General features: G+C 55.7%; 1 protein-coding gene across 1 annotated transcript in view; it reads right to left on the bottom strand.

Annotated features, from left to right (window-relative positions):
* GREB1 (growth regulating estrogen receptor binding 1) overlaps positions 1-10800 on the bottom strand; it is an 85197-nt gene extending 74397 nt beyond the window's left edge. The window contains exons 1-4 of the mRNA XM_058287633.1: positions 10709-10800; positions 7839-8003; positions 3576-3695; positions 748-924 (exon numbers count right to left, since the gene is read on the bottom strand). Of these exons, the coding sequence (XP_058143616.1) occupies positions 748-924; positions 3576-3695; positions 7839-7995 (454 nt within the window). The 5' untranslated portion in view covers positions 7996-8003; positions 10709-10800. The remainder of the gene's footprint in view (positions 1-747; positions 925-3575; positions 3696-7838; positions 8004-10708) is intronic.
* Positions 10801-26507: the final 15707 nt, after the last annotated feature.

Genomic DNA, 26507 nt, shown 5'->3' with positions numbered 1-26507 from the left:
CTGTGGGTCACCCCACCTGCTCCCTCTTCTCCCCTCAGACCATAAAACGCAGAACAAACACCACTGGAACGAACGTGCCTCCTCAGCTGCGGGGGCAATTGCGCTGGAAGTTTAAGCGTGTACGCACGGCAGCTGCAGAAGAACCTGCGGCTTTTCCTAACTAACATTCTTCCACAAACGCCCGCGAACGCACTCTGCGGTGCAGACTCCTCCTGACGCAGGGTCTGCACCGCAGGGCAGGACGCGCTGGGAGCAGAGCTCAGGTGGCGCCGCGCTCAAAGTCAGGGCCACACGGAGGCTGTGGACGCACAACCGCAGCCTGGGCTCTGCCCACCACGGAGGAGCGAGCTGAGCACGCAGCAGGAGTTCTGGAAGTGTCGGAGCAACGCGGCCCGGGCTGGGGGAACGGACAGTGCCCAGGAGCAGAGGCCTTGAAAGAGCCAAGGCCCACTGCACTGTCACGCCCCCACCTGCAGGGGTCCCCACTGCCCAGGAGCAAGGAGAAGGTGGGAGCCCCATCAACACGGCCTGGCGCTCCCTTCTGGATGCAGGGCGGCGCTTGGGAAGGCTAAGTGAGTAAACGTGTGAAAAATGGCACTGAAGGAGGGCGCTGCAGGAAGGCAGGTGCATTTCAAAGTCGTCTCGTTTGCGTCCCATCCACAGATGGCTCTTCTGAGAAAGACCGACAGGCTGTGTGGCACCTGCGCAGAGGCCGCTGCCACCGGACGGGCACGACGTGGGACTCACCAAGGAGGGCGCTGTGGCCAGAGTCGTCCGGCAGGAACCTTCTGTCGACAGCGCACACCAGCAGGTGGTCTGGCAGGCTGGGCGCCTTGGCCCCCACGAGGACGAAGCCCGCGGGGACGTCGAGGTGCTCGCTGGAGATGGAGGCGAGACGCAGGTCCTTCCCCGCCTGGCAGAACCCTAGGGGAGCAGACAGGACATGCACAGGTGAGTGACGGGACACCTACAGGTGATGGGACGTGCACAGGTGACGGGACATGCACAGGTTAGTGATGGGACACGCACAGATGACAAGACACACACAGGTGAGTGACAGGACATGCTCAGGTGACAGGACACACAGGTGAGTGATGGGACACACACAGGTCACAGGACACACACAGGTGACGAGACACATAGGTCACAGGACACACACAGGTGACGAGACACACAAGTCACAGGACACACACAGGTGAGAGACACAGGTGACAGGATACACACAAGTAACAGGACATGCACAGGTGACAGGACACACACAGGTTGAGTGACAGGTAAGCACAGGTGACCGGACACACACAGGTGAGAGACACAGGTGACAGGACACACACAAGTAACAGGACACGCACAGGTGACAGGACACACACAGGTGAGTGACAGCGTAAAGCACAGGTGACAGGACATGCACAGGTAATGGATCATGCACAGGTGAGTGACAGGACATGCACAGGTGACAGGACATGCACAGGTGAGTGATGGGACACGCACAGGTGATGGGACATGCACAGGTGAGTAATGGGGCACGCACAGGTGATGGGACACAGGTGAGTGACAGGACACACAAAGGCGACAGGGCATGCACAAGTGAGTGACGGGACATGCACAGGTGACAGGCCATGCATTGGTGACAGGACACACACAGGTGAGTGATGGGATATGCACAGGTGAGTGACAGGACACGCACAGGTGACAGGACACACACAGGTGACAGGACATGCACAGGTGAGTGACAGGACAAGCACAAGTGACAGGAAATGCACAGATGAGTGATGGGACACACGCAGGTAAAGGGACAGAACACGCACAGGTAAGAGGACGGGACACGTACAGGTGAGTGATGGAACATGCACGGGTGACAGGACACAGGTGAGGGGTCACGCACACACAGGTAAGTGATGTTCACAGGACAGGGCGGAAGCAAGCAGGTGCCGTCAGGGACAAGCGTCGCCTCTAGATGTGGCTTTACCTTAAAATTAATCCTGATATTTAAGAATCTTAATTATTTCATGGCTACAGGTGTCGCCACACAGTATTTATTAATGTACAAACTCCGTGCAACAGGAAAAAAGTATAAATAATGGGAAATTTAAAACGCACATCCCATAAATCCTTAAGGAGCTACAAGCAATTTGCTATTTTCGCATCGAGTGTTTTACACGAATGGGAAACGGGCAAAGGTTGAGGATCTGAAGAGGCCTCGGTGGCTGTCCTGGGGAGGGGAGCGGTGACAGCTGAGGGCCTGGGGGGGCGCAGCGCCTCCATCCCAGCTACCCCGGCGGGCGTGCCCACCTGAAGGCCCCTCGGCCCCTCGGCGGACTCGCCCTCGGGAGGGACGCGGCGGGGAGAGCAGCGAGGACAGAGGCCGAGCTGGGCAGCCTGCGGGGCTGGGGAACGCGGCGCCGCCCCAGGAGGCTCAGCGGAGCCGAGGACGAGAGCCCGGGCAGGTGAGCCCCGACGCCCAGCCTGGCCCCGCCCCTTGGCGTGGGCAGTCACGGGAGCCGGGGGTCTCCCAAGGCCTCGACCCAGCCAGGAGGGCAGGCGTGCCTCACAGCGCTCGCCGCTGCCCAGGGCATCCCCGGGCAGCACCCGAATTCACCCCCGCCCCGTCCAGCACCCCCCATCAGCCAGCACCTCCACGCCCAGCACCCCTACCCACCCAGCACCCTCCCTGCCCTGCTGGCCAGCAAACACCCCCCCAACCCTGGCCGGCACCCCTGCCCAACACTCCCCCCCCGGCCAGCACCCTCCATCAGCCAGCAACCCCACCAGCCAGCACCTTCACACCCAGTACCCCTACCCACCCAGCATCCTGTCTGCCCTGCTGGCCAGCAAAACCCCCGCCCCGGCCGGCACCCCCGCCCAGCACCCCCCGCCCCGGCCAGCACCCCCACCCCTGCCCAGCACCACCTCCCGGCCAGCACCCCCACCCCTACTCAGCACCCACCCCCGCTGGCCATCACGCTCAGGCCAGTCAGCCCGTCTCGGCCCTGCCCTGCTGCCCGCAGCCCCTGCCTTCACTAACTTCAAGGAGCTACTTCCTCTCCCTGGAGCTCCTCAGCTTCCCCCAAACCTCGCACACCCTCCTGGCTAACTCCTACTAATCCTCAAAACCCAGCTAAGGGACCACCTCCTCCAGGAAGCCTTCCCTGACCGCCTGACTGGAGCTTCTCCTCGGTGCCCACGTGCCTCGCCCGCCAACCCCCCAGCACAGCCCCCTGGAGCTGGGCTCTTGGGCCTTTCCTATTTCCAGAACAGGCGCAGTGGTTCTTTCAGGTCACTAAGCCACACCCGCCCGCTGCCGGGAGCGCGGACAGGCAGGGCGGCTGTTGGAGCTGCGCGTCTGCGGGCAGCACCCACACCCGCACGAGCCCAGTGGCCACCATGCCGGGCCTCCGAGCCTCGGTGCCTGCAAGCAAATTGGCCGGTTCGGCGGCGGCGCAGGGCCAGCAGCAGGCAGGGTACACCCGCTGCGCCCGCGGGTCGGCGCTGGAGAGGGGAGTTCTGGGCTCAAGCACCCAGCGGACCAGAGCGCGGCTCCCAGGCCCGCCCACGCTGAGCCGAGACCCGGGGCTTACCGTCAGCGGTGCAGCATCCGGGGGGCGCGGGCTGCGTCTGGAAGGGGGTAGGGGGGCTGCTGGGCTCCAAGCCCCCATCCCCCTCTTCCTCTTCTTCCTCGTTGTCTCCTCGGCGACCAGCTAGACGTAGGAAGGCGAGCGATGAGCAGGGCAGTTCCACTTCCGTTTCCACAGGACACGGCGCATCAGCGATTTAATGGTGTCTCGACCCCACGAAAACACCGCAGGCGGGCCCTGCACACTTCCTCTACTGGAGGGAAACTGAGGCACGCCGGCTCGAGTGTCGCCCGAGGCCACGTGCAGACAGGCTCCCTCCCGGGCCCTCCCTATGCAGCAGCCGCGTATCTGCGCACACGCCCGGGCACGAGCCGCGTGGACGAGCACCGAGAGCAAAGCACCGGGAGACCCCGTGTGCGACGTGCCGTGCATGATAAATAGACCATTCACAGGTAAGGAAAGCGGGGCCCGAGGTCCGGCGACAGCCCACACCGCTCGTGCCCATGGACGCCACCACTGTGCCGCACTGCCCCGTCCGGAAGACAGCACTGCGCCGCTCAGAGCCCCGAAGAGAGCGTCGACCCCGCCAGGGGAAACGCCTGCCGGCCCCGCTAGAAACAAACCCGAGCCTGTCCCCAAGAGCCGCGGCCAGGCCTTCTGAGCCGGCCAGACCAGGGGCACCTCAGGGAGCTCCTCAAAGGCGAAACGGTGCTGCGGGCGCATGGCACGAGGAAACCCTGCCGCCCTGCGCGCAGCCGCCGCCACGGCTTAAAGCCAGCTTCGAGCGTCTGCCCGTCCCTGTGCTCCCCGCGACGCTGACAGCGCAGAGCCAGGCGAGGCTTGCCACACGGAGCGCGCAAGGGGCACTCGCTCCCCAGCACGGGTGGGAAAGGGGGTTCCTGGAGCGACGTTTCAAAGCCGCCAGCCTCTGTTAACGGCGTGCAGTGGCCGTTCTCAACTTACCTAACTTTAGATGCCATTTAACACACAGCCCCCAACCCCATCTCTCCAGTTATGACCGCGCTCACGTCCAGCAGCCGGGCGGGGGGCGTTCTGATCCTCCGTCTCCTCTTTCCACGCTCATTTCGCAGCCGCCCTTCTCTCCCCTCCCCCCAGTGGGCAGTGGGGTTTTAGGCCTGGTGGTGGACGCGTGGGCAGTGGGACGAGGTCAGACCTGGGGCGCCTGTGCAGCCAGTTACCACGCGTCTCCCGCCTCACATCCTGCATCCCTAAAATGGGACGGTTAGTCCAGTTGAACTCCAAGGTCACTTCGAGTTGTGACGTAATGGGAAAACACGGCCCTCAGAATTACACAGAATATTCCAGACAGGATTTAACCAGTGCTGGGAACACGACTTGCCCGGTGGCTTTTCTTGGCTGCTATGGCCATTTTAAAGGCACCACGGGAGAAAAGAGGAGCTGACAAGCTCAAGCTGGCGTGGGCACACACACGGCGGCATGGCCCAAGGCAGGGCCTCGGTGTCCCGTCCTCCTGAGTGGGCACACACAGGCACAGGAAGACGACCAGGGAGCACGGGGACGCGGCAGGCGCTGCTTCCTGCCGCGAACCACAGCGTGGCGCGTTCAGTAGCACGAACCCAGGGGCCAGCCAGGGGGGGCAGGCCTTGGGGTCCCTCAGCCAGCACCCCCGGGATCAGAAGGGGGTGGTAGAGACGCGAGTGAGAGGGGAAGAAAACCCCTGGGAAACTAGAGCGAGCAGCTCCCAGCATCCCGGGTCCCAGACGGAGTAAAAGAGGAAGCGCTCAGAGCCCAGACAGCCCATGGGGCTCAAGGCCAAAGGTCGCGCTGGACGCACCAGGCGAGGGCAGAGGCAGGCGCGCGTCCCCAGGGCTCCCCGTAAAAACCAGTGGACTCGGGGGCTTCTGGCTCTAGCCCCTCCGGGCCCCTCTTGACCAGCATCTAACACGCAGGAGGATCTACCCACATGCTGTGGAATAAACATCTATCCCGAAATTCTGGCTGGCATTTGTTTTGCTCTTTGGGTCGTTTTTAATTAAAAAAACAAAATAAATTAAAAACGAAAGGTTTTCTTTTACCCTAGAAGGAGGCTGTACAACCCCAAATTCAAAGCGTGAAGTGCGAAGCCCACGACGCAGCCTCACGACCCACAGCATGTAAGGCCCGAGCAGCAGCAGCTGCCCGAAACCAGCCTGAGTGCCACCACCGAGGAAAGACTGCCTGAGGCAGGAGGCCTGACAGACACACAGACAGCTTCTCAGACCAGGAAGCGGCTCCGGCTGACACAGGGCGCACGGGACAGCCCCCAGCCCAGCCTACCTGCGTCCCCACTAAAAAGCAGTCTCCGTGCACCTCTGCCGCACCTGCTGGACAGGTGAGAGCCTTGAGCGAGCGGCACTGTGTTCACGCCCTGCGAAGGCCGCACAAGCTGCGGGCAGCGGCCGGCCAGCCGCCCAGGCCCCAGGGCCTCCGCGGAAGCACCCTCACGCCTGTCCCTTCCCGCTCTGGGCCCCAGCGCCCAGCACACAGCCCTCCGCGTTGCAGCACCTACGCCACCCAAACCCCTCTCGACCTTCCCAAATCCAGGGATTCCACGGCTTTAGCTCATGGAGGCGAAGCTCTCGGCGGGCTCCGAGTGCCCCTCAAAAGTCCTCCAGGATTACTCTGCAGCGGCTGTCACTGAGCTGTCACCGGCACCGACGCTCTGCGTCTGCGGGGCTTAAGGACGCCTTTCGTTCGGCCTCCCGCCTGCAGTGAGCCCACACCAGCCTGCGACCGTCTCCCCCCACGCCCAGCACACGACGGCCAGTGCGGCTGCCAGAGAACCCGGGCCCCCGGGGGAGGCTGGTCCCAGGCCCACTGCGCACGGCCAGAGCAGCCCTCAGCCCTGGCCTGGCCAGGCCTTCAGGGCACCGACCACGCCAACCAGGCAGCCCGGCAGCGCCCAAGCCTCCTCCTCCTCGTGTGTGGCCACCCCAGGCCCAGAGCCCCTGGCACACACACACGTACGGCCGTGTACAAACATGCATGCGCACACACGTACAGCTGTGTACAAACACGCATTCACACATGTACGCCATGTACAAACACATGTGCACACTCACACCATCATATATGCACACACATGCACAAGTACAGCCATATACACACATGCACGTTCATATAGACAGACATACAAGTAACAGTCATACACACGTGTGCAGTCATACACACACGTAAGTCATATACACACAAACACATACAAACTCAGCCATATAGTCTTACGCGCATGCAGTCATGCACACATGTGTGCACAGTCATACACACACGCACACATTCAGTCATACACATACACACAAGTAACATACAGTCATCGGCACATACATACATTCACACATGGTCATATACACAAACATGCATACACATACAGTCACACACATTCACACAGTGGTATACACATGTGTGCGTGTTCCTGCATGGTCATACACACATGATCATCATACACATGTGTAAGTAGGCCTACACAAACACATGTCCATGGTCATATACACACAAACATGTCACACACACGTGTACAGTCACACACAGTCACACACACATTGTGACCATGGCACACTGCACACTTTCTTATTTAATTAATCAATTCATTTTAAACCCTCTTTCACTGCAATAACTAAGTGAACACCACAGGTAAACTGCAAGTGAAAGACAAACTTAGAAAACCTCAATAACAGTAACTAATTCTACGGTTGGTCATGGAATTACTTTTGACCTAAAAATACACAAATATAAAAAATACAAACTAATGGTTTAAAAATAATTACTTTATTTCTTAGATAATTAAGCCCTAAAGTCGCCCCCATGCTTGAGAATAATTCATTTTTTTATTCTTGGCACATTTTAAAATGTGCTCCTCAATACTGCCAATCTCACGAGGAGAAACTACCAAGACGGCATCGCCAAGATCTGGCCATGGACGTGGGTCACAAGAGCTGTGGTGTGCTCAGGCCAGCCGACAGTGCTCGCCCAGTGAAAATGGCAAATCTGTGGCAAAAGTCTAAGCAACAAGGAGGCTCACCAGCAATCAGAACAGCCTAGCGCAGCCTCCTCCTTCCTCCCTATTTGCTCAATGAATAATTCCCTTCCTTGCAACTTTAAGGCTCTTTGCACTCCTGAAACTTATTTTAATTTTAGCCTAGTAAGAATGCACGTGCAATTTCCTTTCTCTAATAATTCTCTTCCGCACGGTGCAGAAGAGGAAACCACCCCAAGCTCTGCGGCACAGTAAGAGAAAGGCGCGTGCCCTACCTTCCAGGGCGGAGAGCTGCTGCTCGGCCTCCAGGTACAGCTGGGAGAAGACGGGCCTGGGCGCCAGGCTGCTGGAGCGCAGCGACGCCTCGATGGAGCTGTGCAGCACCTCCTCGAACCGGGTGCTCTTCAGCTGTCCAGCGTAGGAGTTTCCCATCTTCAAACCTGCGGGCGGATGCCTCTGTTCAGAAGGGCACTTCAGTTTCAGTTAAAAGAACTCGCTGCACACACGGGGCTGAGGGCAGAAAGCCAGACACTGCCCAGAGGGCAGGTCCAGCGGGCACCGCCAGGGCGTGGGCACCGCCAGGAGGTGGACACTGTAGGGGGTGGGCGGACCAGGAGGTGGGCGGGCCGGGAGGGGGACACTGCTGGGAGGTGGGCACTGTGGGGGGTTGGCAGGCCAGGAGGGGGGCAGGCCGGGAGGGGAACACCGCTGGGAGGTGGGCACCGTGGGGGGTGGGCGGACCAGGAGGCGGGCACCACCAGGGAGGGGCACCACTGGGGGGTGGACAGGCCGGGAGGTGGGCACCGCCGGGAAGTGGGCGGGCCAGGGCTTCCAGCTCCAGCACGTGGACAGGAGCCCGGCGCCTTTAGGAATATTTATTAGACTCGGTTTTCAGGGACCGAGTGCTTAGCGGGGACGTGCGCCTGTCCAGGAGAGCCCCGGCCAAATGCCGGGCGAGTTCCACAGCGGCAGAGGAAGCCCCGAGCTCTTCCTGGACGTCCCTGAAGGCTCAGCCGCCCTCCAGCTCATGGTCGCTGGCGTCAGCCTCCTGTCACCCCGGAAGGTAGGCTAACAATTGTTTATTATCATTGCCTTTTCCTTCAAAGGCCAGTTAACATCTTTCCTTTGAGGTGTTTTTTACTTTAGGTTTCCATATAAAGGCAATGCATAATTTACAAGTAGAAAATCTGGAAATTACAGAAGAGGTGGCAAGCAAGAGGAGAACCACAGACTTAGTCTGAAGCAGCTTCATTTAGACACGTTCACAGGCAGGGGGCCTCAGGGGGCCCACAGAGCTCTGCGGCCGCCACCATTTTCGGGTGTTTTCATCAGCGCAGCACCAGGCAGTCGCTGATCTGCTTCTGTCCCCACAGATTTGCCCGTTCTGGGCGTTTCTTATAAATGGACTCGTACAAGGTGTGGCCTAAGTGACTGGCTTCTTCCCCTTAGCGTGATGTTTTCAAGCTCACCCGTGTTGGCGCGTGTACCGTTACGTCACTCCCGCCGTGGTATTGTGACACTCTTTCCAGGCTCAAGTCTCTTCAGGACTTGGGAAGAGGAGAGGGCGGGAGATTGCATTCACGTCCGCGGTTGAGATCGTATTATAATACAGGTTTTTATTCTGTTTTTCCACTTGACATAAGCATTTCACTCAACTCTCTTACAGATCCTTTCTTCATTGTGGTAACAATATACAACACATAATTTCCCACTTTATCTACTTTTAAGGATACACTTCAGCGCTGCCAACGACACTCACAATGTCGTGCTACCATCGCCACTGTCCATTCCCAAGACTTTTCCATCACCCCAACCTTACAAATACTTTAGGACAATGCTAACGGCTGCATAATATTCCACCAAATGGAAGTGCCGAGATTTGCTCAAACATTTCTCTCTGATGATACATATTTTAAATTTCTATTTTAGTCTTCCCCCAAGACTAAATTAAATTTATATACCTTCCTGACATTTTGGTTTGTTTCCTACTTCATTAAATTTAGGCATATTTTCCTCTTTCTGCTTTCTTTTGGTTTAATGTGTTGTATTTCTCCAAACTTTTTTAAATGATTCCTTCATCGCCTTTATTTTTCCTCTCCCCTCCTTAATGTCACCACCGTTGCGGGTCACACATTTTCCTCTGCGCCCTCTTTTGCCAAGGCCCATAGGTTTAGGATAAAGTATTTTCCTTTTCATTTCTTTCCAGGCAGTTTCTAACCTCCGTTTTAAATCCTTCTTTGATCCAGTAATCATCTAGGAGTGTATGTTTAATTTCTAAACAGTCACAGCTGAGGGTGGTGGTGAGCATTATCGTATTTATTTCTGTTTTTACTGGATCATAGTTGAGACGGTGTCCTATAAAAGCTCTTCTTAAGTTGGTTAAAGGTCTCTTTGTGATGGACACCTGATGGATTTCTACAGATACATATAAAAAAAGAAATGTCCAAACTCTGATCAAGGCATGAAGGACAAGAGAGATCGGATTATTCAGTGTGTCTACCTCTTTGTCTAGTTCTCGTCTGCCCTCCTGCTGGTCTTTAAAGCAGTATTTGGTTTTTTAAATCGTGCCAAGATGCCGGCACAGAAACCACCATGGAATGGCGGCCCGCGCACCGGTGCCGAGATGCGCTGAAGGCGCCGGGCTCTGGGGCTGCGGGGCTGAGCCCCAGGCCGTGCCCCGCCCGCAGGAGGGAACTCACGAGCGACGCAGTCGCACTTGGTTTTCTGCCGCTGTTGTGAGGCTCGGCCGTCCTCCTCCACCTAAAAGTGGGGGACACCCTTGAAGGCCCCCGCCTGGCCCTGACCAGCCTGTCACAGCTGGGAGCGGCCAGAGGGACGACTGCTCCAGGAAAGGACGGGCTCCAAGGCGCCGGCTGCCGGGCAGGCGCCACGGTCCAGCCGCCACCCCTGGACCTGCCTCAGCGCGGGGCCTGCGTCAGCCTCGCCGAGGGTGGCCCGTTTAGAGCCGTCGCCAAGCAACAGCGCCAACGCCCTTTCTGGGCAGCTTGGTCTGAAGGGCTGACGCGTGCAGAAAGGACCTTTAGGCCGGGCCCATTTTACGGGAGCTGAATCGGGCTCGATGAGCAACGACAACGACGGGGCGCCTAGATCCTCGCCCCACAGCCCTGCCCTCCCCGAGACTCACCAGGCGGCAGGTCAGGCCTCAGGGGTCGGGGTCGAGGAGGTGGGCACAGCAGCGTCTTCAAGAAAGCGACGGAGCCCTGGAGCCGGTGAGGAGCCTGAAGGAAGAGGGAAGCTGAGGGTGAGGACGGCAAGCAAGAGAGCGGGAAGAGGCGGCGGTGGCATTAGAAAGCTTCCCGTTCAAAAAACGGAAGTTCTATTTTCCAGCACTGGAGTTTTAATGTCTATAAGCGAAGAACAAGAGAAAGCGCACAGCTCTTCACTGACGCACTTGACGTCGTGACTGCAAGTGAAGGCCTAGAAATAAGAACCGGGGGACCCTCGAGGGCGGTCTTTAAATGCTGCGCCCTGCTGCGCTTCCTAGAGCCCCAAACAGCGTGGAATCCCCACAGCACGGTGTGTCTCAGAGCGCGGCCCGCGGCTCACGAGTCGACAGGGGACACAGACGAAGGGGGCCTGGGGGTCAGGAGCCAACGCCGCCCAGTGCCCGTGGCCGAGGCCTCGACAGCCGCCTTGGCTGCGCCTGCCGTCCCCGACCCGGCTCTGCCCCACGCCCCAGCCGTCCGCCGTGCTCCTGCCGCCGCGAGGCAGGCCCGGGCTCCGGGACCCCCGCGGCCGACCTCAGCCCATGCTGCGGCCCGGAGCCCGGCCTGGCTCTGCCCGCGCGGGCGCACGAGGCTCCTCCCCGCAGGGCCTGGAGCAGAGGGACGCCACCGGTGGCCTCCGTCTTAACGCGCAGGTGGCCTGGCTGCGGCAGGACGGAAGGAGCAGGTGCGTCCCAGACGCAGAGCTCCTCACCCGGTCCACTGTTCTCAGCCACAAAACCGGCAGCGCAGCTCTGCAGAGCGTGAGTGGTGGTTACGAGAGTGAACGAGCCAGAGCATGAACGCGCCTCACAGCGCACCTGCCTTTGGTACACGGTCTTTAACTTTTAGCTTAATCCAGACTTTCACATGAAAAGATAATCATTTCCTGTAATAAATGACAGCGAGAAGTACTGAAAACCACGGTGCTACACCACTGGGTGGAGGTGGGACTGGGTGGTCAGAGGGGCTGGACCCTCAGGGGTCTGAATAGGAGGGCAGGATCCTTCCGGCTAATCTCCTGGGACAGCACCCGAGAGGTGCTCAGGGAGGCTCAAAGGGATGGAAGCTGAGGACACAGACACACCTGAGGGGAAGACAACGCGTTCACCTGACTAGTGGGAAACAGCTCCCAAGACGACGCAGTGACGGAGCCGTGAACACAAAGGGAGCGTGGAAATCAGGCACGGCTTCTTCACTAAGCAACAGAGGCTGGGAGCCTGCGATGACCGAGCTGACGTTTCAGGCAAGTTACTCGAGGAGGGGTGTCGGGTAGAGCTGGGGTGACGACCCAGAGCAGCAGGGAGCACGGCCGCACGGCGCTTCAGCCCGGCCCCCAGAGGTCCGCTTGCCCAAGGAGTGAGACGCGGGCGCTGAAGGCCCTGACCAGGCGGCGGAGGCTGCGCAGGCCTCACAGGAGCCGACCTGGGGGTCTCCTTCACCAAGTCGACTCACGCTGCTCCAGGTCAGCTCAAACCCAGAACCAGTACTGACCTTCTGCCGCGTCTGGCCCAGAAGTGCCTAAGGACTCGGCCAGGTCAAGGAGGACCACCTGGCTGAGTGTGGAGCTGCCGGTGGACTATTCCAGACAAGCGCCGGGGGGGCTGAGCCGTCAACCCCTTCTCCTCCCACAGCCCCTGTAAATGCAGCTGTCATTTAGAGGACGGGATTGGAGTGAGCAGGATTCTGAGGTGAGCTGACACCCAGTTAGAGTAAGTACAGGGAAGGGGCTGCAGTGAGGGTGAAAAGGACAAAAGGAGAGGAGGCATCTGGTGAAATGCAGCAGAGGAAAATACATGCATTATCTCTCCTGCCTCCAAAACCCTACCTACACGACAGCAAAGTAATAAACAGATATAAACACACAAACACAGGAGAGAAAATAACAGCAAGCAAGCCATGCCAACAAAAATTTATGAGATGCAAAGCAGAAGTGGCAAAGACTCTACAAGAGCAAGATGGAAAGCCCAGCCCTCCTTGGGGTAAGGCATCTAAGGAGCAGAGCCAGACAAACGCACAAAAAGCTTAGGGACAGGAGGCGGCAGGGACCGCTGGGGCCAGGGTGAAGAGCGGGTGGAGCACGGGAGGCTGGGCCGAGGCGCTGAACCAGGAGGTGGGCGACCATTGCCCCCTTCCCTGCCTCTGCCGAAGTCGAGAAGTTTACTCTGGGAAAATAAATCAGAGAGGATAAGGACTCTGAGACCCAGCTGACAGCAGGTGAAGGTGCAGGACGAAAACAAGGACACTAACTGGAAGCTGCCCACACTGGATGATGAAACACCCCCCAGACCCCTTCCCTATTTGTGTCCCCCAATGATGACAGGCTTAAGAATGGACAGATATTAAAAATCGGGGTTACCCCACCCTAACAGCTCCACATGGAATCAGCTCTGTGGGTCGCGATGGTTGTCAAACGGCATCTACATTACTTTCGAGCAACTTTTGTGCCTCACCAGCAAAAGGCTAGAGTCAAAAGGAATCAAACAGATAAAGGAGAGCAAACAAAAACTGGAAGAGAAAAATTCCCATTAGAGTTTTGGAGGATGGATAGTGTACCCAAAAACCAAGAACAGGGTGGTATAAAAAATAAACATTCAGAAAACAAGAATGAACTTATAAAGTGTTTAAATAACAAATTTAAATTTCACAAAGAGGGCTGGAAAACAAAGTTGAGGTCATAGTACAAAAGGGGTAATGACCGTTAAGAAAACACAAAGGATTTAAAAAGTTAAGAAAATTAAAGCATCAATCCATGAAGTCCAACAGAAGTTCCAGGAAAAGGGTACAATTTTTAAAAGAAGGTGATGACGTTTCCAAAGAAGCAATGTACAAAATTTTCCAGTACTGAAGGACATAAATTTCCAGATTAAAATGACAGACCATGTGCCCAGCACAATAAAGGAAAAACGACATCAACCATGAAATTTTAAAACACCAGGGATAAAGAGAGAATCTCAAGAACTTCCAGAAAGAAAATAAAACAAACAAACCATTTACAATCTGGAGAGAAAAATAATCAGGCTATGACTCTGGATTTCTCAACAGCCATACCGGAAACTGGAAGATGATGAAATAATGCCTTCACAATTCTGAAGGAAACTACTTCCTACCCGTAATTCTAGGCGACAATGACCAGCCTGCGGCGCTGCTCTGGCCCAGGGCCAAGCTTCCCCAGAGCCGCTGCCTCAGTGGTTTACCTCAGCGGTTTAGCCACGATGATTCTTGCCTTCGTCATTTTTATGAGGAGGAGAAATATGGAGGATTTAATTCTCTTGTCCTGTCACACGCGTTAGCTGACATTCTCCTGTACTTTCCCCTCATGCTCTAGGGATGGGTCCCGGGACAGGGGAGATGAGAATGGCATCTTGGAGCGATGGTGGCAAGAGCGAGGGGACCCACAGCCAAGCAGGATGGCTCCAAGACAACAACGCACCAGGCCGGTCACCTTAGTGTCCAACTACAGTAAGAGCAGTTTTAACAAGTTCTGTAAGAATATTGGGTGAACAAGTGATAAGTTCATAAAAATGTTAAGTCAACAAAAAAATGAGACAATTAATATCTCCAGGAAAAATAAAGAGTTGTACAAGAATACAGAATTATAGGATGCTGTAAGTCCACGTGAGTTCTGCTTCAGCAGAGCTGGCGTGCCCATCGACTGAAAGGCTGGGGATGCGTGTGTGTGCACACACGTGAGGCTGTGCCGGGTACGAGAAAAGAGGCGTAAGAAAGCTAAACTCTCATATTCCACTGTAAGAACGAAGAGAATGTCTTAAAAAAAACAACAGCAACAAGAAACTCCAGCGCAAAGGTATTATTTGTAAATACCGAGCTAAATTTGGGGGTGGGAAACTAAAGTGTTAAAAACTGGTGGGGGATTGGGTGGGAAGAGACTGCTGGCTTCATTTCAAAGCCTGCAATATTATTTAATTGTTTAGACTACATGCATATTCCTATTTACTGAAAACTGAACATGCATTTAAAAATAACTGAAATGCAGACATGAAAAGAGAACCACCATTTTACAGAATCTCAGTAGACTAGTAATTGGAAAATCATGGTGGGCTAGAGACTAATGTCGAGGAAGCACACCAGGTAAGCACCTTCACACACATTATCTAATTCAACAGTGGCAGCAGCGACTCTACCTGGTAATTTTCATTCTACTTTCATCCCTACTTTACAAACGAAGACACTAAGGCTCAGAAAGTTTGGGGAAGCTGTCTGAAGGCACACAGCTGGTGGCTGCTCTGGAATTGAAAGCCATTCTCCAAAGTGGTGCCAAGAAAAGTGGAGTTAGGAAATCAAAACTAGCAAAATACGAACCTCTCCAGCACACTCAAGGTTATAAATCTGTACTGGCACTGCCTTCTAGGGCCTTTCCAGCAGTGACGTGACACTGCCCGGTTGAGCAGGGCTAAGGCGTTGCTCCAGCCGTCCGGGCAGAGCTGAAGGCCACCTGAGAGGTGGGGCATGTAGATACCAAACCGAGGCCATCCTCCCCAGCAGAGCGTGTCTGCTGACTGCAGGCCGAGGAAATCCTTAACTGCTCCCAGAAGATCTCTCCTACACCCACAGACCCACCAACAGTGCTGGAGACTCCCTAAACTGTACAGCACCGTCTCCAGCACGAGCACAAAAGGAAGGTGCCAAACCTTCTGTTCATGTCTGTTTCAGCTAATCGTTTCCATTATTTTTCAGCACATGTTCTGCAAAGTAAACATAGTACATACCATGGTCCATATGTATAACTGATAAATCAATAAACATAGACACAGGTGTATATGTGTGTACCGAGAGAAAGAAAACCTGTTTGAGTTCCATGGAAGAAAAAGAAAATCAGTATTTGCTTAGCATCTACTTTGTCTCAAGAAATTTTCTAACAGCCCTGTGGCAGAAGTGTGATCACCCTTGTTTGCACGTGGAGGTACTGAGTCTGGGATTTAGAACCTTTCACTGTTTTCATGTCATTATTATTTTCTTCAAGCAACACAAACCTCAAGCGCCTGCTAAGCAGCAAACGCGGCTTACCCACCTGCTGGGGCCACTGCTCTCTTCCTGGTGGTTGGTGCTCGCCATTTCACTCCACCCTCACTTCAGCCCAGAGACGGGAGGCGGGAATGGCCCAGCTCTCCCTTTAGGACACAGGCTGGGCAGGGTCGGGTGCCTGTCCAAGATTACACACTTTGAACAATTTTAGAATTTCCCATCACGGCCCACAACACAAAAATCTTTGCTTTCTGTATAGCAGGGACATCAAAAAAACTCTTGAAGTTGTCTTTTTAAAGTGAGGTTCACCTGCCCAGCCACGGTCAGAGCACGTGGATTTAGAAACAGGGCGTTGAACCGAAGGGAGCTGCCGAAACGGGGAAGTAAACACTCGGTAAACGAAGAGGCCCGTTTAAAGGGACAAGGAGAAAAAGGAGAGCACTCCCAGAACGCTGCTGAAGACCCCGCACCCGGCCGAGCGCCCGCCAGGCCAGGCCCACCCCACCCGGAGGTGAGTCGACTCCGTCCATTCAAAGAAGAATGTCTGGCTTTGGCCTTCCCTTGAAGTGGCTTTTTCTCCCCTATCCCTTTTTTTTTTAAATAGAATATCAAAAGGTTGGCCCAAAGGCAGAAAACGCATTTATCTTAAAAGTTTCGTGGGCGCCCACTAACGTCTGGGTGCTGGACCACCCTCCTCTTCCTGCCTCGCCCCTGCGCTGCCTCTGATGGGTCAGCGGGGCGGCGCGGCTGGCAGGCTTGGCGCTCTCAGCCTCCGCCGCCCACGGCAGCGCCCCAACCCCACCCCCAGGCTTAGCGCGAAGCCTGCACCGCGCAGGCTCCAGGTCCCAGGACCGCCACTTTACCAACTTCGACTTTTTTCATATTGGGCCATGGGAAGTCTTCATGATCTGCCTCTTGGGGTAAAAGCACATGCTTGGGAATCGCCCCGGGGTCCGACGGGCGGGCGGCCCCCCTCCCTGGCCCTGTGAAAGGGGGGTGACAAAACCCACCTGCCAGGCCGGAGCAGGACGAATGCCGGCACGCGCAGGTGGCCGGCATTAGTAGATGGTAATAAACTCTAGTTTCCTCTCTAAACTGCAATTAGCTGCTTATAATGCTAATTTCCAGGTGCTGACCACAGCTCTAGTGGAAATAATCCAGGTTATTTCTGAATATCTCGCCCCCCTTCCTCTCACTCCCCCTGAACTTGAAGCTCCTTGCCCGCTGGGACTCTCCTTGCCGCCTCTTTATTCTCCAGGGCGTCTGGTACACTGTGGGGCCCCAGGGAGCAACACCTGTCGAAGGTGGTGAGAGCGTTCAGGTACAGAAGAAACCACCAGGCCTGTAAAATCACGTTGGGCCTGAGGCCACTGCCCAGCCCTGCTTGGAAAGCTGATTAACTGATGTCCCTGCTGCGGGCACCGGAACTCCCTGATTTGTTCTGCTCCAAAGAGAGAGGGAAGCCATACCTATAAGTATCCCCGGACCAGGCGCAGCCGCTCCTCCTCTGCAGAGCACGTGCTGCTCACACAGGCCCCACGGCCCTCATTCTGCCTTCAGCTTCCACTTGGCTCCCTCTTCTGTCTCCTCAGTGACAACAGAGCTTCCCCCCGCTTCCCTGGCTCTGGGTTCATTCCCAAGGTCGCAGAGAGTCGGAGGCCACGCTCACTCACAGGAAGTGGCTGTTGGCTCTCATGTTCATCCCAGGCTGCCAGGATCCTGCCCTCTCACCACCCAGACCACCCCAGCTCAGGGTTTGCCCTAGAACGTAAATCTATTAATTGCAGCTCAAAGAGAAACTTATGCATTGGGTAGTACATTAATTACTATTAAATGCTGTACCTGTATCTCCTACTCTAGATACATGCCTGATGATTATGGTGATATATTTTCTATTCTAGACCATATGCAGAGAAACACTGAATATGTTAAAAGTCCTGGCAAACTTCATTTTCTAACTAGTTAACGAACGTGTCTACAAGATAAAGGAATAGCCACATGGCCTGAGAGCAGTGGGGCCAACAGCCCCTTTAATTTACAAAAGCCACCAGATTAACCTGGGGGTGACCTCGCAGTCTTCACCCCACACCAGGTGGAAGACGCGTGTAGCCCGGGTCCCCCTCCTGCCCCTCTTCCAGAACCTGCCCCACTCACCCCCAGGGAGGATGGCAGACCCACGCCGTCCTGCCAGGGCTAGGCGCTTCCCACCAAAGGGAAACAGCAACAGAGCTGGGACCCACTTAGCTTAGCCCCTTTGAGATGGTCCATGGACCACCTTTCCTCGCCTGGCCCTGGAAACCAGGTTCCGATCAGAACTTGGCAAGAAAAGAAGCCTCGTTCTCAATTAGAGCCAAAATGGAAGGAACTTTACTCTGTAATTCTGATCACTCCCACAGCTATTAAAGTTAAAGGATTAAAAAAAGAAAAAAAGCTAAAGGAATTCCCAGCTTGGCGCACTAATCCCGAGTGAAGCCAGCGGCCCAGGAAAGTGCCAGCTCACCAGAAGCACCTGGCAGGATGCTCGAGTGCCAGTCACTGGACGGCCTGAAATCCCTCTTCAAGAGACAAAGCTAAGTAGTGTCTATGTCAAAGCCAGCTGTTCCCTCCAACTCGAGCCCAAATGCCTATTGACAGGGGGAGGGCAAACCAGACTTCCTTTAAGAAATCTTGTCTGTTTTCATCTCCTGTAGCTTAACTGAAAAGGGCAATGCCTCTTCCCATTCCTCTCCTCTACCATAGGAACTGGGATTGGCAATTCATACCTAACCCTGTTGCCTATTGCAATTTCTCCCTAGAATTAACCAACAGCATAAGATAACTCAAGGGAAAATAGTGTTTCCCACCAACTTTGGGAAAATGCAGCCTTTGCAAGCATCTGGCTTTTTCTACTTCTGTGGTCCAGTGTCCTCTTATGGACCATATATTTTTAACATTCTCATCAAGCCTATTTCTTCCAGAATCAACATCTTGTTAGCCACAGACACACTTCATCCAGCTTCCCCCAGGATGCCAGATCCATCTTCCTCCAACCGAGAGAGAAGAGCAGGAGGGCTCTACACCTTGTCGGACAGAGTCTACTGCCCCTAACCGGCAGGAAGTAGCTACAGAAGAAAGATCATCTCCCTTCAGCACCCTTTAAGACCAAAGGTGTAGACTGAGGGGAATGAAGCCGGCTAGTAAGACAGGGAATCAACAGATGGATCTGGAACCTGGCAGAGTCCACATGGATATCAGAAACCCCCAAGATGGCTGCTGGGGGACCCTCCCCAAGGTTCTGTCATTCAGAACAAGACTTCCTAGGAAACCAGGAGAAGCCTGGACATTCCCCAAGGACTTTATCATTGGGCATTCCCTGAGCGATTGATGGGTGGGTAATCAATCAAAACAGCAAACAGCTGGGACTCCTCCCCTGCTATTAGCAAAGGGATGGAATAATTAATGGTTCAGAAAGCAAGTGCAAGGCCTGAACTCGCACTCTCGCCTTTGGACCTGTTCCTGCCTTCTGTGCCCTGCTCTCACCACTTCTCCCCTGACATGAAGGCCACGCAAGTAAAAGCTGGGCATTTATAATCTATAATGGGGAGTTGTAATCTGTAAATCAGTCCATTTTATCACTTTTTAGCCCCTTTCTCTCTACCTGGGACCCATGATCTGTTATTTTCTCCCATTTCTCGTCCCTCTCTACCTTAATACATTACTGGCCTAATTCACCCGACATGCTCTTTAAATTCATGTCTGCATAGTCAAGAACCTAGACAAAATCCAGTAACAGGAGCTGAAAATTCCACCTCAGGTCAACCTCAAAAGGCGTCAAGGAGTAGGTGACACTTGACGGACGAGGGCAGGTTTGCTAACTAGAAAGAAGATGGGCTCATTGGGCCGAAGGGCAGTGGTGACACCCCTGTGTGACCAGGTCGCTCCGTGTGCCAGAGCGTGGGGCGATGTGGGGGACAGAGGCTACGACAGCAGCAGGGGCCGTTCGGACTGGAGCCCCCTAAGCCTCGTTAAGCTGTTTAGAATTCACCCTGCAGAGCGCGAGGGGATTTTAAGCAGGTCTGCATTTGGGAGCTTGCTTAGGCTTCCTAAGGACGGCCTACCCGAGAATACTGCAACATATTTAGAATAAAAATGGACACAAAGACCGGTGATGTGTGAGGATGGGGAGGAAGGAGAAGTCTCGCTGACCTCCAGCTTGGGAAAGAGCAGGAAGCTGGGGGTGGTTCGCAGAGCACGAAACGAGAGCAGCAGTCGTGTGAGGAGCTGCTGAGCCGACGTGCAGAGGCAGCCCTGCCCGCCACGCTGTCGGCCAACAAGCACCTATCCGCCCTTCCTACCACGCCTGATCGGGCCTGCTGCCCACCTCCCTGTGCTCCAGAAGTGACCACGGCAGAAAAGAGACGGGCTTGGAGCGAGGGCCGGGGGCAAGCCCACCAGAGACAACCTTTCGGCGCTTCCCAGCAGACAGCCCCCCTTCTCCCTCCAGTTTGGTCCCTCCTGGGCTCCCCTACGCCTGGCCTGCCGACCTGCCCTCCCGGGACTGTGATCGTAATCGGGAGAGAGACCCAGCCACACCCCGAGGTCTTACCGGAGCATGCCCAAACGCCGCCCAGAGCCGAGCCGGCAGAGACCCCGCTCCTTCCTCTCCCAGCCTCCCGCAGGAATTCTTCAGCCCACAGGTGACGTTACAGGCGAGCCCAGGTTAAGGAAAGGCAGCGGTGCTCTCTCCAGACTCATTTCCACCTTCAGGCTCCAGCAGCCTGCTGAGAAGATCCTACAGGGTGAACGGACGGATGGACGCTGCACTCAGTAAGCCAGGAGCCTCAACCCGTATACGACACGCCAATAAACGCAGCGCCACCACAGAATGGCACCATAAATGCTCTGGCAGGCCTCCTGGCAGGAAGCAGGGCCTTCTAATGTAGATTTCTCCGCGGTTCCCTCCCAGGAACTCATAAACTTCCCAGGTGCTGCTGAAAGACGAGCTCCCTGGGCCGTCTCCACTCATCGCCCATGAGGCGCCCTGCCCTGGGGCCCCAACGTCGGCTCACGGAAGCCAAGGAAGCCCCTTCCGAGAAGTCGCTTCGCTGCCCAGGAACTACAAAGCAGTAAACAGAGCACCTCCCACGTGGCGAGAACCGAGGGGGCCGAGCGCTCAGAAAAAGCCACCGCCCATCTTCAGGGGCAAAGAAACCACTAGAATACGCTCCAGCACCCACCCGGCAGCCAGAAACCGCCAAGCCTCGCTGGCATCTGGGTTGCCATAGCGATCCGCTCCTGCACAAATGACCCACAGCCCCTTCCGATGCCACTGCGGGCGGGAAGACAGGGCAGCTGCGTGGAGCAGACCCGCTGCCCGCACGTCACAACGCCTGCCTGTGCCGTGCCCAGCGCGCAAAGGGCAGCACCAGCCTCTCCGGCACACGCGCCCTGCGCCGGACCTTACAAAGGCTGCTCTCGGGCAGCCCAGCTCGCCGGAGGGGCCCGGGGCTCAGCCACCACACGGCCGGTGGCCCAGCCATGCCGCCTCTCAGGCCGGGCGCCATCGTGGGCTCCTGGCACCAGCTGGCATGCGCCACACGGCTGAGCTCGTGTTACCTTCTCAGTGCCGTGTGCTGCCATGTCAGAACGCTCTCCACGCAGGTTCGGACCAGTCCGTCAGTCCCACACCGCGGTTAAAATGGATCTCTTTTTTTTTCTCCCCCACCGTCTCTTTATTTTTTAAACGTTGCATTCAAAAAATATAAGAGGGGGAAGCAGACTTGGCCCAGTGGTTAGGGCGTCTGTCTACCACATGGGAGATCCGCGGTTCAAACCCCGGGCCTCCTTGACCCGTGTGGAGCTGGGCCATGCACAGTGCTGATGTGAGCAAGGAGTGCCCTGCCACACAGGGGTGTCCCCCGCGTAGGGGAGCCCCACGCGCAAGGAGTGCGCCCCATAAGGAGAGCCGCCTAGTGCGAAAGTAAGTGCAGCCTGCCCAGGAATGGCGCTGCACACAGAGAGAGCTGACACAGCAAGATGATGCAGCAAAAAGAAACACAGATTCCCGGGCCACTGACAACAATAGAAGTGGACAAAGAACACGCAGCAAATAGACACAGAGAACAGACAACCGGGGTGGGGGGGAGAAAAGGAGAGAAATAAATAAAATAAATAAATCTTAAAAAATATATATATATGAGGTTCCCCTATGCCCCCCACCCCCCTCACCCCACTCCTCCCACATCAACCCCCCCACCACGCTGCACACTCACTGCACCTGGCAAACACCCCGGAGCATGGCCGCCCCGCTGTGCACAGTCCACGCGGTAGAAGGCTCTTGTACTTGGGAACCACATGCACTCACGCAGAGAAAAAGGGTCCTGAGAAGAGCCGGCTTTGCGAGAGGAAGCGGTCAGCAGGGCGGCCTGTTCTGCCCCGACGACCACGAGGCGACAAGGGTGAAGAAGAACCCGCAGCGCTGACCCCAACCCACCACGCGGCAGGAAACAGCCCCGTAAGCCGCACACGCCCCTCCTGACCTCCACTCCTTGGAAGCACTGCCCCACCGCGGCGCTGCCCGCAACACCACCTCCCGCCAGGGCTTCTGCACGTTCCTGCTGCGACTGGAGCTTAGGGATGCGTCCTCCCGGGACCCGACCCGGCCCTTGCTGACTGAGGAGAGAGACGAGAAGGAATTCCGGGAGCCCATCCCCCGCGCGCCCACCCTTGCCCCGGCAGGCCTCCCCCTGGCCTCCGAAGATGGCGCGGCTGTGCCGGGGGCTCGGACGGCCACCCCTCCTGTGACAAGACCCCCGGCTGGCAGCCTCGTGACGGCGCTCACCGTGGGTCCTTCCGAACTCCCCGCCCGCTGCTTCGGGGCCGCGGGGAGCGCTCGGGAAGACTGATGCCCTCAGGCAGCGTCCCCTCAAATGCGTCGCAGGGGCCCGGGGCCCACACCGCGGGGCACGGCGAGGGCGCAGGAGGCCGGTCGCACCTTCCCACCACCTCCCTGCCCAGGAGCAGAGCCAGGGCGGGCGGCATCGGGAGACCCTCCCAGGGCCGTGCCCACCAGAGCACAGCGCGGGGCGGGCACAGCCTGCAAGCCGCACGCACAGTGGGTTCATTACTGAAACGAGTAAAGGGGGCTGGGCAGGCGTCCTCATGGCACTGGCATGACGTTCAACAGGAAAAGATCCAAAACCGTTATGGAAATGCACTGAGATACGTGCCATTTTAAGGTGGGAAAACAGCAAGGAGCGCCTCGCCATCCTCAGGTCTGAGCCACACGCCTGGGAATGTTCTCTTTACCGTCAAAACAGGCTTTTGCGGGAAGCGGGCGTAGCCCAGGGTTGAGCGCTCGCTTTGCACGGAGGAGGTCCCGGTTCAATTCCTGTACCTCCTAAAAAGGGGGGTGCCGACAGAGAAAGCGCGCCCCGTGTTCTCTGCGGGTGTGTGGAGGGCGCCCTCCTAAACTGCAGTCTGCCGGCGACACCCTGGACACCTGCTCGGCTGCGTGTGGCCACGCCCGTCCACCTCGGGGCAGCCAGGCCCTGGAACCTGAGACTGGGAGGCGTGGAATCTTTTTCCTTTCTGACTACAGCGGCTAGAAGTGGTGACTTCAAAAGCACATAAGTCTCTACAGCCAACAAAATGTCTTGGAGACCATGACGGACACCGTTAACAAATAATCCGCCTCGGCTCTTACAAAACATCTCTGAGGTTTTTTCAGGTCACCCTGGGAGACGCAGCTCTCCCTGCACAGGCTCCGAGGGCAGGCACAGCCACCAGCTGCCTGGATGCTCAGGCTTTCTGCTCTGTCCACAGCCTGCCGTGCCACCGGCTCTGTGTGCTGCAAGCCCTTCTACCTCAGTGACAGCACAAACTCCTACTCGTCCTTCAAGACCCGGTTCGAGCATCTCCTCCAGCATGTGCGGGTCCTGGCCTGGAACCTCTGCGTTCCTGCCGTTCCGGCGGCACCTGCTCGACTCCACTTGCATTCCTCTCCCAGCACGCTCGTGCCCTGTGCATGTGCCCACCTCCCCTACGGCAGCAGAACGGCATGGGGCAGGAACTGCTAGTGTAGACCCAACGCCAGGCACGGGGCGGCCATACACGATATTCCACAGGAGCACTTTGCAGGGAGCATTCTCATTTTACAGTGAAAATGAAATGCAAAGAGCCCTAGGCAAAAGGAGCAACACGACACCTCCGATTTAGTGGACACAGCCAAGAAGCTGGACAAGAGAACAGATCACGGCACCGAGCTCCTCGATGCAGCTCTTCACGTGCCTGTGAAAGCACAGCGGCCCCCACAGTCCAGCCTGCTCGAGGTCCGTGTCAGTCTCGGAACCCCTGACGATGACAGCAAGGGGGTTAATAATTGGTTCTGCTCCCTTTTTCCTTTAACAAGCATATCACGGGTCACTTATGCCCTAGGCACTGGGAAGCCAGAGAGGAATTGGAGGGAACGTCCGTTGCCGATTTCTTAGCCATTTTACATGTGCACAACAGTGCTGCCCTTTTTATTATTTATTATTATTTGTTTATTATTTTATTAGGGTCTTATCTTTTTTTTAATGTGTGATTGATGAAGTTTTTGAGTGTTATGCCCCTAATCCCACTTTTCCTGTAAATCCTGTGGTTCTTAATTGTGCAGCTTTCCATGGTGATTTTTAGAACGCAGATGTTGCATTACAGCAGAACTGCCTGTAGATCTGTTTTCCTGCACACACACCACATTTTCAGGAGTTCCTCTGATAACTGGTCACCACGACTAAATTTCACACCAAGCACCCCAGGTCCGTTGTTTCTCCTACTCCCAAGCCTTCCTCTCCTGCTGAGCTCCTCACTGCTCTGACTCAGCTGGACACACTTCCTGTGGAGGGGCGACTGTTGGGTTTTGTTGTTATAAAATACATCTATTCATCGTCCTTTTCTCCCCTCCATCAAATATAAAATAAAATTCCAGCGTAAATATCACAATACCTGTTCCTGGCTGTTGTTTCCTGCAAAGTGGGAACCGTGGCGCTAGACACCCTGGGTGCCCCCACGCCTTTCGAGCCTGCAGCCGCGTGGCCCCCCCAGCCACCAAACTCCAGCTCCCATTTCCTTGCACAAATGGAGATGGCGATGCTGGCTTCAGCGGGGCCTTGTGAGGATTCGAGACGATTGTGCAGGAAAGGAACTCAGACCAGTGGCCGGCACGCCCGTGCTCCCACATCTCACAAAGCCGTCAGGAGGAGCTGGTCAAACATCCCCTCGGCCATGCCTTGTGGTATTTCCCTAGATTGAGATTCCCTCCTCTTCTCCATCTGCTTAAAAATTCCCAAATGAGCAGACAGGGAAAAGCCCCCCTGCCTTCTGGGGTCAGCTCTTGGCTCGTCTTGGCTCGTGTCTCCTCCTGTCTCCCCGTCTGGGGCTGTTATTCATTCAACAAACCTCTGCTGGGTTCCTGGTACTGTGGTGCTCACAGGACAACTTCCCAGCCTGGGAGTGTTGGCAGAACGAGCAGAACGAGACCGAGCCTGGCACCTGGGGCTGCAGTGGGCAGGTGCAAGGGCCACGCCTGCACGAGGGCTCGGCCAGTGGCGGGCACCGCCATCGGCAGGCGGCACAGCCCCACGCTGCGGAGCCCCTTCCCGCACCAGGGCGGAGGCTGGGACGCCTGCCCACCTGCCTCCTCCCACAGACCCGACAAGCCGAGCCAGCGCCCCGGCTCCCGAGAGCTGAGTGAGAGCGCGTGGCTGGACGGCACACCCAGGTGTGATTCATCCTTGTCTGCTGCTGTAACGGGAAGCGATTTGCTGGTTCTAGGTCAGAATGACCTGTTACTGCACTTTTTCCCTCTGCTAGAGCTGGCGGTGACCTAAAACAAGATAGCAAGTTGAGACTTCTAAAGCGAGGACGTTATCAGCTCTGCATGACCAAGGAGGCTGTTCACACTTGGTCTTCCATTTGACTGACACGAGTTAAATTTCACGGACCCCTGGAACCTGCCTTACCCCTCCCTTTGTTTCCCCAGCACCTTGCACAAAATAAGTGCCAGGAGAGTTTATTAATCAATATTCCTATTGGCAAATTAATTTTCAAAGAGTAGGAAAAAAAGAATTAATGACCTAAAATACCCAATCTTTGTTCTCCAAGAATTTATTCTCCAAGAATAAATTAACATTTCCCACTTTATTCACACTAATGTTGATATATTAGCAAAGAGTTTCTACATATCCAATGGCATTAAAATAGCCAAAACTACAACACAATAACAGAAAGCACAGAAAGTATATGCAAAGATAGAAAATTAAATCACTCAGCACCTAACATAATTAATTTTTTAAAGGTGCATAGAAAAATGACTGGAAGGAAATACACTGAAACAGGCAGTATCTGGGGAAACAGGATTATGGACAAACTTTTCTTCCTAATTTTCATATTTTCTAAGTTTTTACCAATGATGAGAAGCAATTTTTATAAACTTTTTTCAGGGAAAATTATAACCATGAAATTCTACCAACCTTGATTTCTGAAAGTAGGTTGCCAGCAGAGGAGCCCAAGTCCCTGCAGCAGAACAGGTGACAAGCCCTGCGGGCTGCAGTTGGGCTCACCTGCCTGCGCTTTCCAGCAGGCAGAGTGCAAGTGAGAGCTCTGAAGACAGCTGCAGCGATCCACAGGTGTGGCTCGGCTCCCCCAGGCCTGAGGGCGGCCCTGAAGCTGGGAAGTAGCGGGGAGGCAGCTGGGGGCCCTGCCCCCTCCACCTGC

The sequence above is a fragment of the Dasypus novemcinctus genome, chromosome 25, assembly GCF_030445035.2.
Source record: "Dasypus novemcinctus isolate mDasNov1 chromosome 25, mDasNov1.1.hap2, whole genome shotgun sequence".
Taxonomy (NCBI): domain Eukaryota; kingdom Metazoa; phylum Chordata; class Mammalia; order Cingulata; family Dasypodidae; genus Dasypus; species Dasypus novemcinctus.
This window is presented reverse-complemented; position numbering and strand designations above follow the sequence as displayed.